Genomic DNA, 16213 nt, shown 5'->3' with positions numbered 1-16213 from the left:
AACTAAATTTTGGAGAACATAAGTCAATGTACCAAATTCATTGCTGCACATGGCACAGATTGCAGGAGAGCTGAAATTTAGCTGTAATGAGTGACAATACAGTTCTGTAAAGTACTACAAGGAGCTGAAATGAAACAGGTTTGATCGAACTGGAACAGATTCTTTGTGAGCACAAGCCCACAATACAAAACTGTTTGATTTGTGTAAAATTAGCAGCAAAGTATTTCTGAAATGCCATTAATATGCCTGTTGTGGCAAGTAGTAACATTTCAGTTGGAAGAAAGTATTACGCATTTTAATTCTGTAATGATACACTGAATTGAGAAAGCACAGGTCTTAAAAAAGATAACAAGGAGGTTTAAAAATAGTTAGTTTCCACTACTGACAAACCTAGCGTTAAATGAGCATTGAGTCATAGAAGTTTGCAGGATGGAAACAGGCCTTTTGGCTCAACTTGTCCATGCTGCCCAGTTTTTATCACTAAGCTAGTCCCAAATGCCTGCATTTGGCCCATATCCCTCTATATCCATCTTACTCATGTAACTGTCTAAATGCTTTTTAAAAGACAAAATTGTACCCACTTCTACTATTGCCTCTGACAGCTTGTTCAAGACGCTCACCACCCTCTGTGAAAAAATTGCTCTTCTGGACCGTTTGTATCTTTTCCCTCTCACCTTAAACCTATGCCCTTTAGTTGCAGGCTCCCTACCTTTGGGAAAAGACGTTGACTTTACCTATGCCCCTCATTCTTTTATAGATCTTTATAAGATCACCCCTAAACTTCCTAGGGAAAAAAAATCCCAGTCGATCCAGCTTCTCCTTATAATTCAAACCAGCAAGTCCCGGTAGCATCCTAGTAAATTTTTTCTGCGCTCTTTCTGGTTTAATAATATCCTCTCTATAATAGGGTGATCAGAACTGTGCACAGTATTCCAAGTGTGGCCTTACTAATGTCTTGTACAACTTCAACAAGACATTCCAACTCCTGTATTCAATGTTCTGACCAATGATACCAAGCATGCCATATGACTTCTTCATTACCCTGTCCACTTGTGGCTCCAATTTCAAGAAGCTATGAACCTGTACTCCTAGATCTTTTTGTTCTATTACTCTCCCCAGTGCTGTGCCATTATCTGAGTAGGTCGTACCCCAATTTGATATACCAAAATGCAACACCTCACATTTATCTAAAATGTTCTGTTCAAAAAAAAATCATCTGATCCTCTTGAATGGGACAATCGGTCACCTTCAAGCTTCAATGCCGAGAGCACTTTTCTGCAGTCTGATTGCTGGCTGGCACCAAATAGTTGTGCAATCCACCAAGCTGATAATGGAGTAACACAGATAGTGAGGGCTTACGAGTGACACTAAATGACACTAAGTGTTAAGAGCTAATTAATAAAAATAAAAGGAAGAACTAAATGAAATGCTAAAGTTTCACAAGCAGGGCTATGCTACAGACAGGGCCACCATTTTAAACACAGGCAAGCTAATCTGACTGCAGCTGCACATTCCAACCCATTTTTAGTACAATCCTGTTTCAAAGCTAAACTGAGAAAGTGACACACAAGATAGTCTCAGAGCCCCTTATCATGTAAAAAATGGAAGCAAGAAAGCAAATTAGAGTTGCTTTATATGAACTCTTTTTCTTTAAAAAGTGGAAGTCTTGTTACACATCACTTCAATTCATTCAAAGAAAATGCCCCAGAATCATTTTACTGTCTTTACAAAAATAACTTAAAATACATGCTGCTCATCAAAAGCTTTTGTTCATTTCTAATTATGCCCCAAGCTACTAAGTAACAGACAAATGTGAATTAACCCCATACAACTCTTGCAATATAAAATAGATTGCCTTTCCCACTAACAATCAATGTTTTGTGCGCACAAGTGGACTGATTCCTTTCATGAACTATAGTTGTAGAAAGGTCACTTCGAAACATGAGATTTTTCATCAAGACATAGGTCACAGCGACAGAAGATGTAGACAAGAAGATTACTTTTGCCTTAAAAAAGAACATACACTGTGTTTCTGCAATATCTGATCATGAACTGCGTGCTCACTTTACTGCTGTGCACATCACATATGAACATTAAATTCTCTAATAATATTTGAAGGGACTCAGTGCAGAAGAAAATTGTTTTCTGTTGCTTTACTTAACCATCAATGCAGCTTCAGTGTTGCTAACCTCTTGACTATCTGTAAAGCTGTCCCACATTACACCTTTGGGTTACATCCAAATGATTTCAACTAGAAACAGTTCCATGAGGAAAAGATTGGGTACCACTATGATAGTCCCTAAGGTTGAAAAATCCAGCAATACCAATCAATTTAGTTTGTACAAGTATAATTGGCTGCTTATGCAGCACTCAAGGTTGCAGAATACTAGACACTTGTGAAACCACAACCCAGTAGGGAATCAGTGCTGTCAGGAGAAAGAAACCAAGGAAAAGGACAATCTCAATGAAATAGTAATGAACTGAAAAGGAGCTAATGAGAAGATTCCATATCGCTTCTCTGCAAAAGTTCCTCTAGTTTTAACAAAACGTGGAGAACAGTTTTGCCACCAAAAGCTGAGGACTGGCTATGAACTAGAAACTGCTCTATTTTTAACTTAATGGAAGAATGCTGCAAGTGAATTTTGGTCAATTGCAAAACAGTTGTAACTATGCCATAAGAAAAGAGCATTGTGATCCACAATGAGGCAGTTTGATGGCTTGCATCTACTCAACTATTTATGACAAGAATTGGAAGTCACATCCAATACCAAAGGGCATCCAAGTGCTCTTTTACTGGCTTTACATCCATGAGGAAAAACAGATTGAGATTGGCAAATAAAAATCAAACCTACCCACTGCGCAAACTGCCCAAAGAACATGCAAAACGATAAACAGCAGCTCAAAAGTTGTTGATGCTGCTCATTAATGTTAATTTATAATTCGTAAATTCACTCCAAGGTTCAAATGGGGATCCCTGAACTGCCTAAAGATGAAAGGAGCTTTCTCATTAATTATTTCTGGTTTAGTTCACATTTATTCATACACAGAAACAAACACATTTTCAGCAAGGACGTGTGCCTATCTTTTGGGTAGAGTTTTCACAGAAAATGGTTACCAGGGGTATAGCATTATTACCAGGGAGTCTTCCTTTTTTCCTTCTTACCCTCCCCCCACCCACTTCATAATATTCAAATCGAATTTCCCCAAATAGAAAAGTTTGAAATACAAAATTGCTCAAGTTGTATTGATCCAATATTTTCAATCTGCCTGACTACGGTTTTAGCGCCCAAGGATTCGTCTATCTCATGTTCTAAAAGGCCTCTGATGAAACTCATTACTTTAAAATAAAGAGGCAAGTACAGTGGAGGACAGCAACAGATACAAGAATGTACAGAAAACACCTCCAGTACAAAAGATTACATTTGTGTGGAGCTGAATAGATTCAAGTTGACCTGCATGCTCTTAATACAGCTTTGGGAAGTTTTTTTTATGAAAAAGTTTTTAAAAAGAGCTTGGACTAAAAAGCAAATCAATTTATATTTCCAATCAGTTCTTTGGCAAGTAGATGATATTTCCTAGGACAGGTTCACTATATCATGTCTAAAAAATAGTAATCCAACTGATAATTTATCCGAGCAATTAAATAATGATCTTATCACAAGATGATACACATACATGCAATAAATAGTACCAAAAGGTCTTTACACTTAGTAAAAGGCTCACCTGCATATTTTGCTTTGTTGTTTTCATCCATGGACCAGAAACAGTGGTCAAAAGCAAAGACCTAATAAAAGAAAATTCCAATTACCACTTATGTAATAATGACTGAATATACAACTGAACTTCTAAAAGTACTGATGCACTTTTCCCTCCCTACAAAAATGGTTGAAGGCAATCTTTATTCCATAACAAAAAACACCACAGAAAAGAAATACTTTTACTCAAATGGTATTAAAATGCACAAAGCTTTCCAAAAAGAATTAATTGTATGGGATTATAAGAAAACCTATTACACACATATTGTACTGGAGCACAAGTATACTTGAGATTTAAGAACTTATAGCATTTTGTATAACGGATTACATGGTATGAACCAGGATTGGAAGTGTTTACATGCTTCTTCATCAATAAATATGAGTAGATCCAGTAAGACACTGAAACACTCCCAGGGTACCCTGAATATTTGATGTCTCAAGTTTGGTTCTTTGAAGTGGGGGCAGGCAGTAAAAGAAATTTGCATTCCCAACTTATAGCAGAAGATAAGTTCCTCAGATACTATGGCCTGTGGGCTATTCTAAACTTCTAATACTTTAGTGCATCAGCAGCCCAAAATGCCTCAAGTTGCTTCATACACTGCATTTCAGAGGTGCAATCATTTACTTATACAGAAGCGTTAGAGATACAGTGCAAGCAATTTCCCAAAATAAGACAAATGGACAAATGAGTCAACATATTTGACACTTTTGATGGAAGGACAAAAATTGGACATAACTTTAGTGAAACTTTTGTGCTTTTCTGTCAAATAAAACCAACATAAGGAAGCAGATAACAGGGGCACTCTACATTTGGAATGGCATGCAGGGGGAGGAAGGCCGGCGATCGGGACTAGCCATCCAGACTTGGCAGTGGGGGGGCTCTGCAAAGCCAGTGATAGGATGGCTGTTGGGGCTGGCCAGCAATACGCAGATCTCCACTCTGACAGATCGGCACATGCACAGTGGCCTACTCAGTGCTATGCTGCCAGCCTCCTGGGTGGGAATAGGCCTGCCCTCTGATTTTGCTAGAGCACTCTGTGATGCAGTGTCAGAGATGCAATTTGAAAATCACGCTAAAAAAAAAATCAGCAGGAATTACTCCTGTTTTCACATGAATTGGAGGCTTCGAATTTTTTTTTGGGAGAATCCTGCCCTACACCTTGGCATATCAGCTTAGTTAAAAACTTTCCATGAAAACGTAGTAGTATGTCAGAGGCTACCACTGACTCAAGGTAGGACATTGTCAACATTATCTGAGCAGAAATTCAAATTAATGTGTCAGGAAAAAATGACTATTTTAATATTCTTAAATCAATATAGATATAACTGTGTAGTTTCCCCATCAAAGAAGAGCTATTTTTAAGGTTGCAATTACATGAAAAATAAGCAATCTAAAGCAATTATTGGCAACACTAAACATCGAAACATTCCCACACCCCCATCCCTCTTCATGACATTTGTTTATACATCATGTAAGAACAGGATTCAGAAACCATTAGAGTTTAGGCTTGGATGAACAAATGCAAAATGACATGATCAGTTTGGAGAGAGAGAGGGAGAGTCAGTGTGAAAGAAAGAGAAATAAATAGAAAAGAGAGAGCAAGAAAAAGATTACACAGAAACCTAAGACATTGGAATTCAGTTATTTTAGGAACTAAGCTATACCAGGCAAATTTAAGACCCAAAATCTTAATATCACACAGCCCTCACAATTCAACTGCTATTAACAATGTGATTCCATAAAGGAAGACTGAGTAATTTTAGATTTGAAGAAAGTATCCACTAAGTTATTGACACGGTAAATAGTCTTACAACATCAGGTTAAAGTCCAACAGGTTTATTTGGTGGCACGAGCTTTCAGAGTGTTGCCCCTTCATCAAGTGACTGAAGAGTTCATTTCACAAATAGGGCATACGTAGACACAAACTCAATTACAAGATGATGGTTGGAATGCGAGTCTTAACAGGTAATCAAGTCTTTATCTGATGTGAACGGAGAGAGGGGTAAGCACCAGCTAAAGGGGTGTGAATTGTCTCTGGCCAGGACAGTTAATGAGATTTTGCAAACCCAGGCAAGTTGCGGGTATTACAGATAGTGAGACATGAGTTATTGACTGCACACACAGGGGCATTCAGCCCATTAAGTCCATAAGTCTATCAAGTCTGCACAACAACTCAATCAGTGCCATTCCCTTGCTGCACCTGTATAACATGATGTGGAGATGCCGGCATTGGGCTGGGGTAAACACCAGGTTAAAGTCCAACAGGTTTATCTGATAGCAAAAGCCACTAGCTTTGGAGCGCTTACTCCGAAAGAAGGGGTAGCAAGCGCTTCAAAAGCTGGTGGCTTTTGCTACCAAATAAACCTGTTGGACTTGCACCAGTATCACCCCAGAGGTTTATTTGCCTCAAGCGTCCATTCAATTTACTTTTAAAATTGTCGATTGTTTCTGCTTCCACACCTTTACAGACAAAAAATTCCAAGTCATCGTCAGCAAGAACTGCTTTATGCAGCGAGTGGCATTCTCCTGGTGCCTCTTCGCAAAATCTTCTTCATGCTTCTACTATGAGTTAATGGGAACAAACTTCCCTATGTCTTCCTTATCTAAACCAGTCATAATGTTATACACCTCTAACAACTCTCTCCTCAATCTCCTTTGCTCCAAAGAGCTAACCCTTGAAGAGTTTCTCCAACCTAATCTTGAAACTAAAATTCCTCATCTTTGGAAACATCCTGGTAAATCTAATAAACACCCTCTCAAGGGCTCTCACATTCTTCCTAAATTGTGGTGAGCAAAACCAGATGCCTAACTGGAGTTTTCAGCATAACTTTCCTGTTTTTGTACTCAATTTCTAAAGCCAAAGGTCCCATATACGTTTCTATTGACACCCTCAATACGTCCTGCCGACTTCAAAGATCCCCAGGTCCTTCAGTCTGCTAAAGACCTGTGCCAATATTTACTCACCCTTTCCCCCTTCTACCAAAAATGTATCATCTTATATGTTTCTATCTTAATTTCCACCTGCCTCTTTTCTGTTCATTCTGCCTGCCTGCTTCTGTCTGTTGCAGTTTGCTGTCATAGTTCTGAAAGTTTGCCACACTTTTGCATTTGTTAGTACTGGCAATTTTTTAAATTGTATTTTATATTCTAATCTCCAATTTATATATCAGAAAGAAGTGGGCCTGACTGACCTTAGGGAAGCACCACTGTTTATCACTCTTGACTTTGAAAAACATTTTCCACAGTTCGCTGTTTCCGGTCCATAAGCCAAAGTTTTTTTTATCCAAGTGACACTGACCCTTCTATTCCATAAGCCACAATTTTCATAGTCTTATTTTTTTCTTTATATAGATTGTTTTATCCCTAACAGGCAGTACTGTACTGATTTAATAAGAATGCAAAGATGTGCAGGTTAAGTCAACCGGCCATGCTAAAGTTGTCTCTTAGTGTCCCAAGATGCGTAGGTTTGGGGGAAATTAGCAGGGTAAATTCGCAGGGTTATGGGGAGAGGACGGGGTGTGGGCCTGGGTGAGATGCTCTTTTGGAGACTCTGAGCAGAATCAATGGGTCGAATGATCGGCTTCTGCACACTAGGGTTTCTACCATTCTTTGAGGGTGAGCTTTTTAGGCACAGTGAGTCCTTAAGCATTTTGCTAAATATGTTTCAGAAATGCAAATCACTGCCTGTTCAGCCATTGACCACATTTAAGGCTTGGGTTATAATAGCTGTACATGAGATTAAAAATGCAATACAGGAGCTCCTCTGCAGCTTGCGACCAATTCTGCATTCTTTAAAATGAACATAATTCATGCATCTATGAAGTTGTCTTACATACCTTAGGCCCTTTCCTTAAAAAGCAAGATCGATCCATCAATGCAAAATTGAGTGATGAAGAGTGCATGAGATCCACCATCAAGTCATCAGCAAGGAAAAAGAAAAAGAAAACAATATTAATTTTCTGAACATTTATCCAACTTTAAAAATTCCCTTGAGATCTCAATGCTCACTTTAAATTTCCGTCAAGCGCTGCCCTTAACACAAGCATAGAGCATTATTTTAACCACTGTGCTATACTTTATAATGCATTCAGGAGCTTGTTCTGACTTTTACAATTTTTAAATTGGTGAAATATTTCTACAGCCCCCAAAAGGATAACAATGAGAAAAAACGTCCAAGTAAAATGTCAGTCAAAGAGCCAAGAAAAAAAGCTTTCTTTTTTTTAATTCATTTGTGAGACATGGACATTGCTAGCTGGCCAGCACTTATTGCCCTAGGAGTTCAGCAGATCATCATGCACAAGGCAATTGATGGCACGAGGAAAACAGTCAATGTTTAGGGCAAATCAATGTTATAATTAGATCCAGAGATTCTGATTAATTAAAGCTATGAGAGACAAGCTTCAGATATTTATAAACAATGGACTGCAATCTTGTGGAAATGTCCACTCTGGAGGCTACTTTATATAAAAATCAGGAAAGATTGCTTTGTTGCTGCTCATGGGATTCCAAGTGCCTGTGAAATACAACCACTTACTGAGGTTATAAGCAACACTTCTGAGATCATAACGGTCAACACTAATCTGATTAGCAAAATTACGTAATTGTAGTTTGACAGCACCTCCCATGTTACCTCACTTATTTCTGATCCCTATTAATCCACGGACTTTTAGCAGTTAATCCTCAATGGCATCTATCAAACACTCATGTAATCTGTACCACCCTGCTGGAAATATATGATTTGTGAAATTCTGCATTACATTCCACGAATAGTTGCTTTGCTAAAACCAACTTTGGACTGACATTATTCTAAACAGCAATTAACAAAATTTCAAAGGTGTATTTCATTGAATCCGCACAATACAGAAGGAGGCCATTTGGCTCATCGAGTCTTCACCTATCACAATCCTACCCAGGACCTATTCCCATAGTCCCACACATTTATCCTGCTAATCTCCCGAACACGGAGGTTAATTTTAGCATGGACAATCAACCTATCCCGCATATCATTGGTATTTGTCTGCTCATCACACCACATACTTGGCCAATGTCACTTGTGGCAAAATAGATCTGCTAAAAGTAATCATGATTCATAGATGTACGATATATATTATAGAAATGAAATATATACAAACTCTCTCCAAATCAGTTAGATATACAGACCATTTGATTATTCCATTTTAATCAGTGCCAGAGTGGTGTCATTCCACAAACACGGGAGCATTCAGGTGCCAAACAGAAGTGCTTCTTGGGATTAAGGTTCCATTTTCAAACAGCACAATTCAAGAAACTTGTTGAAAATTACTTTGTTCCATTGTGCATTCTTCACAGTGGGCAAGTTGAGTCGATATTTATAAAACCACTCTCATAAAGCCACAAAGGGAAATTTCACCACAAGAAAATCTGGCCACAGGCAAATCTGGCCCTGAAAGCCAATCAGTGATGAAAACAGGTAACAACTCATTCCAGAGACACACTGATCAAAGCCTGTAAAATGTGCAAACCCTGAGTCAGAAATCAAGTTTGAGTTCTGTCCTCACTTGACTCCCCAGGTACAGTGCAACACTCATGCTCAGACCAAAGTTTGAATCATGGAGGAGGGACTGTAACAGCTGCTGAAATTTCAAAAGAAATCCTTGCTCAAAGTTTACATTATTATTAATCACCATTGCAGTAACCAGCTCTGATTTTCATAGAATCATAGAATCCTACAGTGCAGTAAAAGGCCATTCAGTCCATCAAGTCTGCACCACCCACAATCCCACCTAGACCATATCCCCTTAACCTTATGCATTTACCCTAAGCTAGTCCCCCTGACACTTAGGGCCAATTTAGCACGACCAATCCACCTGACCCGCATATCTTTGGACTGTGGGAGGAAACCCACGCAGACACAGAGAGAACATGCAAACTCCACACAGTCAATGACCCAAGCCGGGAATCAAACCTGGCTCCCTGGCGCTGTCTTATTTTATTTAATAGTTTTCTTTTGTAGTTTTTTAAAATTCCTGATGAAACTGTTAAAAGTTTGTCCATTATATGATCACTTTGAACTGTAAAGACTACATTCAGGCTACATAGTGCGTCAGTCAAATGCCTCGTTACTGTTTAAAGTAATATAGATTAACTGAGGGTGCTAGAGCTGTGGAAAAACTTTTCCTTCACACTGGTATTTCTTGACAAGGCTTTGGATGTGTTCAAGAACAGATGGTTTCTCAAAACTACACGCTCTCATTTATAAGGTACATGAAGCAAAAAAAATTTATTATTTTCATATGGCCAGGTTTCAGGAAGAAATTGCATTATTGATTAAAGACTGAATATGGGCAGTATGGTAGCACAATGGTTAGCACTGCTGTCTTACAGCGCCAGGGACCCAAGTTCAATTCCAGCCTCGGTCATGCTGGAGTTTTGCACATTCTTCTGTGTCTGCATGGGTTTCCTCCAGGTGCTCCGGTTTCCTCTCACACTCCAAAGATATGCGGGATTAGGTTGATTGGCCACGATAATTTGACCCTAGTGTCAGGGGGATTTGTGGGGTGGATGTGTGGGGTTGTGGTTGGTGTGGACTTGCTGAGCTGAATAGCCTCCTTCTGTACTTTAGGGATTCTTTGATTCTATATAGGGCAGGATTTTCTGGCCATGCTCACCCCAAAACCAGAAATTCCCACCTGAAGCCAATGGATCTTTACATGGTCTGCAGAAAATTCTGATCATATTCTGCTAATGGCATTGTAAATTGAGAGTTATTAAATACTCTGGAGTCAAGTGTACTTAATGGAGTGGGATTTGATTACAGGACCAATAATAAGAGTGCTAATAGTAATTAGAAGTGAGATGAGGAGGAATTTCTTCACCCAGAGGGTGGTGAACCTTTGGAATTCTGATTGCTCTGGAGGCTCAGTCGTTGAATACATTCAAGAGTGAGATGAATAGATTTCAACATTTAAAGACATAAAGGGATACGGGGATAGCACAGGAAAATGGCGAAGTAGAAGATCAGCGATTGTCTCATTGAATAGTGGAGCAAGCTCAAAGGGCTGAGTGGCCTACTCCTGCTCCTATTTCTTATGTTCTTCCTCCTTACACAGCACTGGATGAGCACTAAATCCCCCAGCTAAAACCATCACTTTCATGAATTCCATAACCTTGTCACTGATCCTATCACCATAACCTATTTAGGGTTATTATGAGTGTTTGCAACCTTCTTAGTCAATGGGTCTCAAGCTTAAATTCGAAGCCCACTGTCACAAAATCATACATATTCAACTTTAATAATACAACTTAGCTCTGGTTTCATCCATGGCTCCACTTAACAGTTCTATTATGCCAATGTTTTCCTGGCCAGCCATCATTTTTATAACCTTCAGATCATCGAACTTTCTGTCATCCTATCCAATCTTGTACCAAGCACATTTGCCCATTACACCCATCTTCAATGATGTGCACTGGTTCTCAATCCCTCAACATCTTAACTGTAAAATTCTCATCTTATGTTAAGAACTTTTATGGACTTGTCCCTTTCTAATTTTATAACCTTCAGTCACATACTGCAAACTTTCCATTTTGTTTGGGTATTGTCAAAACTTTTCCCCAATATTGGCAGACATACCTTAAACTACCTCAGTAACTCTCTCTGGCATTCTTCAATACCTTTTCTCCTATTCCTCTTTTTAGAACTCTTCTTTAAAAAAAAAACTTAATGTTTTTCCCTCATCTCTCTCATTCTCTCCTCCTTTGGCTCGGCATCAATTTTATCTTATGCTCCCACGAAATGCCTTGGAATATTTTTCAATTTTAAATTCACTATCAGCTGATGTTGACTAAACATAGTGGTGGAAAACTGCCATCACATGCATCATGTGGAAATTATTTCCTTCCACAATGTTTCACTCAGAGAGCAATCTTACTGGGAATACAGCAAAGAGAGAGACCTGGGACTCTCCAAAGCTGGAAACAAAATCCAATCACAGCATCCTGAACCATTCTTGATGACTTCCCCAACCATCAACACAGGCCCTCAATTAATCATCAACACTGACATCAAAATTCAGGTCACTATAGTGGGAGCGGAACCACAATGGAATTTCAAAAGAACCGAGAAACCTTTCAAAAGTCAATTGACACCCACATCAGGTAAATTCCACCAATCAATAATATCTTCAACAAACGCATAGGATTATTAAAGCTATAAAAGTTTACCGTGTGTGTGTGTGTGTGTGTGTGTGTGGGGGGGGGCGGGGGGGGGGGGGGGGGTGATGTTTGTGGTGGTGGTTAGAAAGGCATATATTCCTTATTATATGGAAAATTGAGAGGCTTTCCAACAGGAATCATTACAATTCTGGACTCCTGAAACTCAGTCCCATGAAGGGTGTGACAGCCAAGAGGACACAAGTGTCTTTTTTTATTAGGCACATCAATAAGCCATTTATTCCCTTAATCCCACTCCGCCAGTCAGTGAAATCTGGCTAATCTGAGAATTTACTTCACATACGTAAACTTGGTTCTGCCATTCAGCCAATTTCCTAACCAGATCAAAATCTGCCTTCAATTCCATGAACTTTCAAATTCAACTTATGAAGGACTTTATCAATATCTTCTGGAAGTTGACACAGGTAAGATCTACAGGGATTGTCCTAATCACTAGCTTAGTGAACTTTCCAAAAAATTCAAATCAGATTCATCAGGTGCGGTCTATGTGCCACAAATCCACATTAGCTTTCTCCAATCAGTTGAAAACTTTCAAAGCTTTCAGTCACTCGATCCTTAATTATAGGCTCTAGTAATTTCCATACAACAGATATTAAATAACTGGTCTACAATTCCCTGATTCGCTCTCATACCTTCTGTAAATGGAGGAACGACATGTATATTTTTCAACCAAAAGGAACGGTTCCCAATCAAGAGAATTTTGGAAGGTTATAGTTTGGACATTCTCAATGTTCTCATCTATTTTCATCAAAACTTGCAAGTGGAAACAATCTGGCCCTGAATACCTGTCACTCTTAACAGTAATTATAAAACGAATGGCAGTAACATTACTTATGTTGATTTGGCCAAATCCCTGGACTAGATTCAATATTAGGTTGGGATATCCGGTATATCAACTCCTTCCTATCAGTAAATGCTACTGCAAAGCAATTGTCCAGTATATCCAATATATGCTTTATTTCAAGTGAATGTACAAATGTTATGAGCTTTTAAAAGGACTACACTGCCCCCGAGACTCTCCTTTTCCTAATACAATTGCAAAACTGTTTATTCTGGTATCTCTTGCAAGTTCTTTTCCATAATCTCTTTTTGTAACTCTAGCTGTTTCATCACCCTTTGCCATTTTTTCCATTTGCTCAGATCTTTCATTTTTTTCTTTCTTTTAGCTTTATATTGTCTATTATCCCTTAGTTGCCTGTGACATTTTTGTTTTTGAACACATTTTTCTGGTTGTGTGTCATTTAAGCCATTAACATAATTTTCCAGTTTTCTGAAGACAGTGCCCATTTCATTTCAGTGAAGGTAACTTTACCAACAGCTAGAACCTTAAAAGTTGTTTTGCATTTCTTCCTTTCAAATACTACACAGAACTCAATAATATTTCGAATGCTACTGGGTAAGTGTTCACCTACTGTTAGGCTGCTAACTAAATCTGGTTCATTACTCATGATTAAATCTAGTATGGCATGCACCCTTTGGCTCAAGTTCAATTGCTATAGGCAACTGTTCCAGAAACAATCAACAAATTCACTATCTTCTTAAAATGTCCTAATCTGCATATCCCAATCCATAAGCAAGTTGCAATTCCCCATTAAATCCATTTTGCCTTCACTGCATGCATGTTGAATTTCTACATTTATGCAATCCACCACGTCATTGATGCTACCAGGGCTCAAATACAACCACCACTATAGTTTAAAATCCTTTTCTATTTCTATTTCTTATTTACTTGAAAGACTCCATTGCCTATTTACTTCTGGTTATATTCTCCATCAAAATGATTTCATCTTTAATCACTAAGGCTACTCCTCCCCCTCAATTATTTATCTCGCTTTCATAACTTAGACTATTTAGCTCCCCAATTCTGACTGCTTTGTAGCAATGTCTTAGCAATCGTTCCTGTATCATACCCTTGAAGTTGAATTTAGAATCATTGAATGGTTACTGCACAGAAGGAGGCTATTCAGCCCCTTGAGTCCATGTGGCTCTCAGAGGGCAATTTAGTTCATCCCATGCATGTCCCTTTCCACTTAACTCAGCAAATTATTTCCCTCATGCTTCCACCACCCTTTAGGCAGCTTTGGAAGAGAATTCCAGTGAATGTGGGTGAGAAGGCCAAACACACAGTCAATTGTGAGGTAAAGAAGGGACATAGGGAATGCCAAAGTTAGAAGAGAGAGTGACAGACAGATAGGAAGGAGGAGTCTGTAAAGAGTTTAGAAATCAAGGTAGAAAATTTTAAATCTATTGTTTTGGGGGACCAGGAACCAATATAGTTCCCTTAGAGGTACAAAGTAAGGGAACATGGGGTGGGATAAGATACAGGCAGCAGAAGTTTTGGATGAACTGAAGCTTGCATAGGATGGAGGCTCGAAAACCTGCCAACAGAACAATGATACCGTAGAGTCTGAAAGGGACAGATATTGATAACAAATGAGAACAGACAATCTGCTTCAGCCCTGGAAGCGAAGGGAAATAGATTGATCACAAAAGGCAGAATTTTGTAGGTGGGACGGAAGATGACAGCTTTCTGTATAAATACTTAAAGGTTGTTCTTGCTTACCAACTCTAGCTCACATCATCATTTGAACTTGCCAATTACACACAGAATGTTACTTACTGGTTTATTTTTACTGTAAATCAAGTCTCATTCAGCACTCAACACTTGGGTGAATATTTCACAGCTCTTGAATAATTACCACAAATGCTTTGTGAGCCCTGGGCTCAAGGCATACTGGCACTGATACAATCATTGCAATTACAACCAAGTCTGGCATTAAGATATTTTATTGGGATTTCTTGCTAATAACCGGATGCATCAGTAATATAGAAATTATCCAGTTTTCATTTTTCTTGCTGACTAAAATACCCAGTTAAGTTGAAACCAGTCTTCCTTCTGTTTTAATTGGAAAATCAAATGGAACAGTTCTACAGCTGCTCAAAGAAAAGGGGAAAGCAACAAAAAACAACTATGTTCTCAGATTTCTCATCACATTCTTGTCAGCAGCAAAGGATAACTTGCATTTATATAGCAATCTCAGGTTGTCCCACAGCTCTTCACAAGTAATTACACATTTCTGAAGTGTTGTAATGTGGGAATAGCAGAAGCCAAATTAAGCGCAAGATCCTTCAGCAGAAATGTGATCGTGTCAAGATAATCAGTTTTAATTGTGTTGATTTAGGGATTGGCCAGGTCATCTAAAAAGAAAACATGCAGCCCTCCCTCAGCTCTACAAGTTCAGCCGAGATTGTGTGCTGAAGTCTCTGCAGTGGGCCTCGAACCCACAATCTTCAGACTTGGGAGTAAACGCCACCAGCGTTTTGAACAAATCCAGCTCAAATTTGTAGAAAAGATCAACTACTTAAAGAGGGAGTGGTGAAGTGAAACTTTCACATGCAGCCTCGAGTTTGATTCACACCAAAATTATTTTCAACTCCATGAATACTTGAAACAAAAATGCATTCTGTCTCTGCAAACGCACAACCTGCCAAGAAGTTTGGTCAATTATTTTTAGCTTCATTGTTTAGCTTCATTAATTATTAAAGTAGTTACCTTGCAAAAGATAGATTCCAAAATTGGAGTTAAACCCAGGAAAATATAAGCCTAGATATACTCAAAACGGATATAAAAATAGGAAGCATTAATGTAATGTAAAGCACAAGTTTCAGGCACCTGCATCTGAAAGTGCAGAGTGAAGGGCAATGAGAGAGAGATATTGATGATGCATAGGATGCCCAATGAATTTCAAATATTTTATGAATAAAGCATACATTTGGAAAACAACAATTAATTTCAGAGTGGCAATATGCAAAAGGCATTTGTGCTTATTATTTTCAATATTTCTGCAGAGTATATCCATAATTTCCTGTGCACTGGGCAGTCACAGCCACTGGGACAAGTGGATTTTCTCTCTCTCATTCCATTCAAATCGTTTGCATGAAAAAATTTGAAAAAGGAAAACTAAAGAAAAATACAAAATGCTCTTCCTAAAGTAAATACCAATGACAACTGTAGTCTGTGTCATGCTGTGCATTGGGACAGGAGATTGCCCAACAGTGAAAGTTCACTGCAGTGCTCTACCTTCATCAAACACTGATTGAGGGTTAAAGTGCAGTTACACAAGCCACTGCTCAAACTAAAAAATAGACTACAGTGAAGTGAGTAGCACCCAAGAAACTGAATGACTGACAAACATGAATACAAATTGGCAAACGATCCGTAGCTGAAAGAACTACTTTAACTCTGTAC

General features: G+C 38.7%; 1 protein-coding gene across 5 annotated transcripts in view; it reads right to left on the bottom strand.

The window, feature by feature from the left end:
• The window catches only part of kif13a (kinesin family member 13A), a 298393-nt gene that overhangs the window by 205982 nt on the left and 76198 nt on the right, over window positions 1-16213 (bottom strand). For all 5 annotated transcript variants that reach the window (XR_013888690.1, XM_080204107.1, XM_080204085.1 and 2 more), the window contains exons 3-4: window positions 7593-7605; window positions 3724-3784 (exon numbers count right to left, since the gene is read on the bottom strand). Coding sequence is in view for 4 of the 5 variants with exons in the window: in XM_080204107.1 (XP_080060233.1) it covers window positions 3724-3784; window positions 7593-7605 (74 nt within the window). In the remaining variant the exon portion in view is untranslated. The remainder of the gene's footprint in view (window positions 1-3723; window positions 3785-7592; window positions 7606-16213) is intronic.

The sequence above is a fragment of the Carcharhinus amblyrhynchos genome, chromosome 2, assembly GCF_965287045.1.
Source record: "Carcharhinus amblyrhynchos chromosome 2, sCarAmb.v2.hapA, whole genome shotgun sequence".
Lineage (NCBI taxonomy): Eukaryota > Metazoa > Chordata > Chondrichthyes > Carcharhiniformes > Carcharhinidae > Carcharhinus > Carcharhinus amblyrhynchos.
The sequence above is the reverse complement of the archived record's forward strand: the minus strand, read 5'-3'. Positions and strand labels throughout refer to the sequence as shown.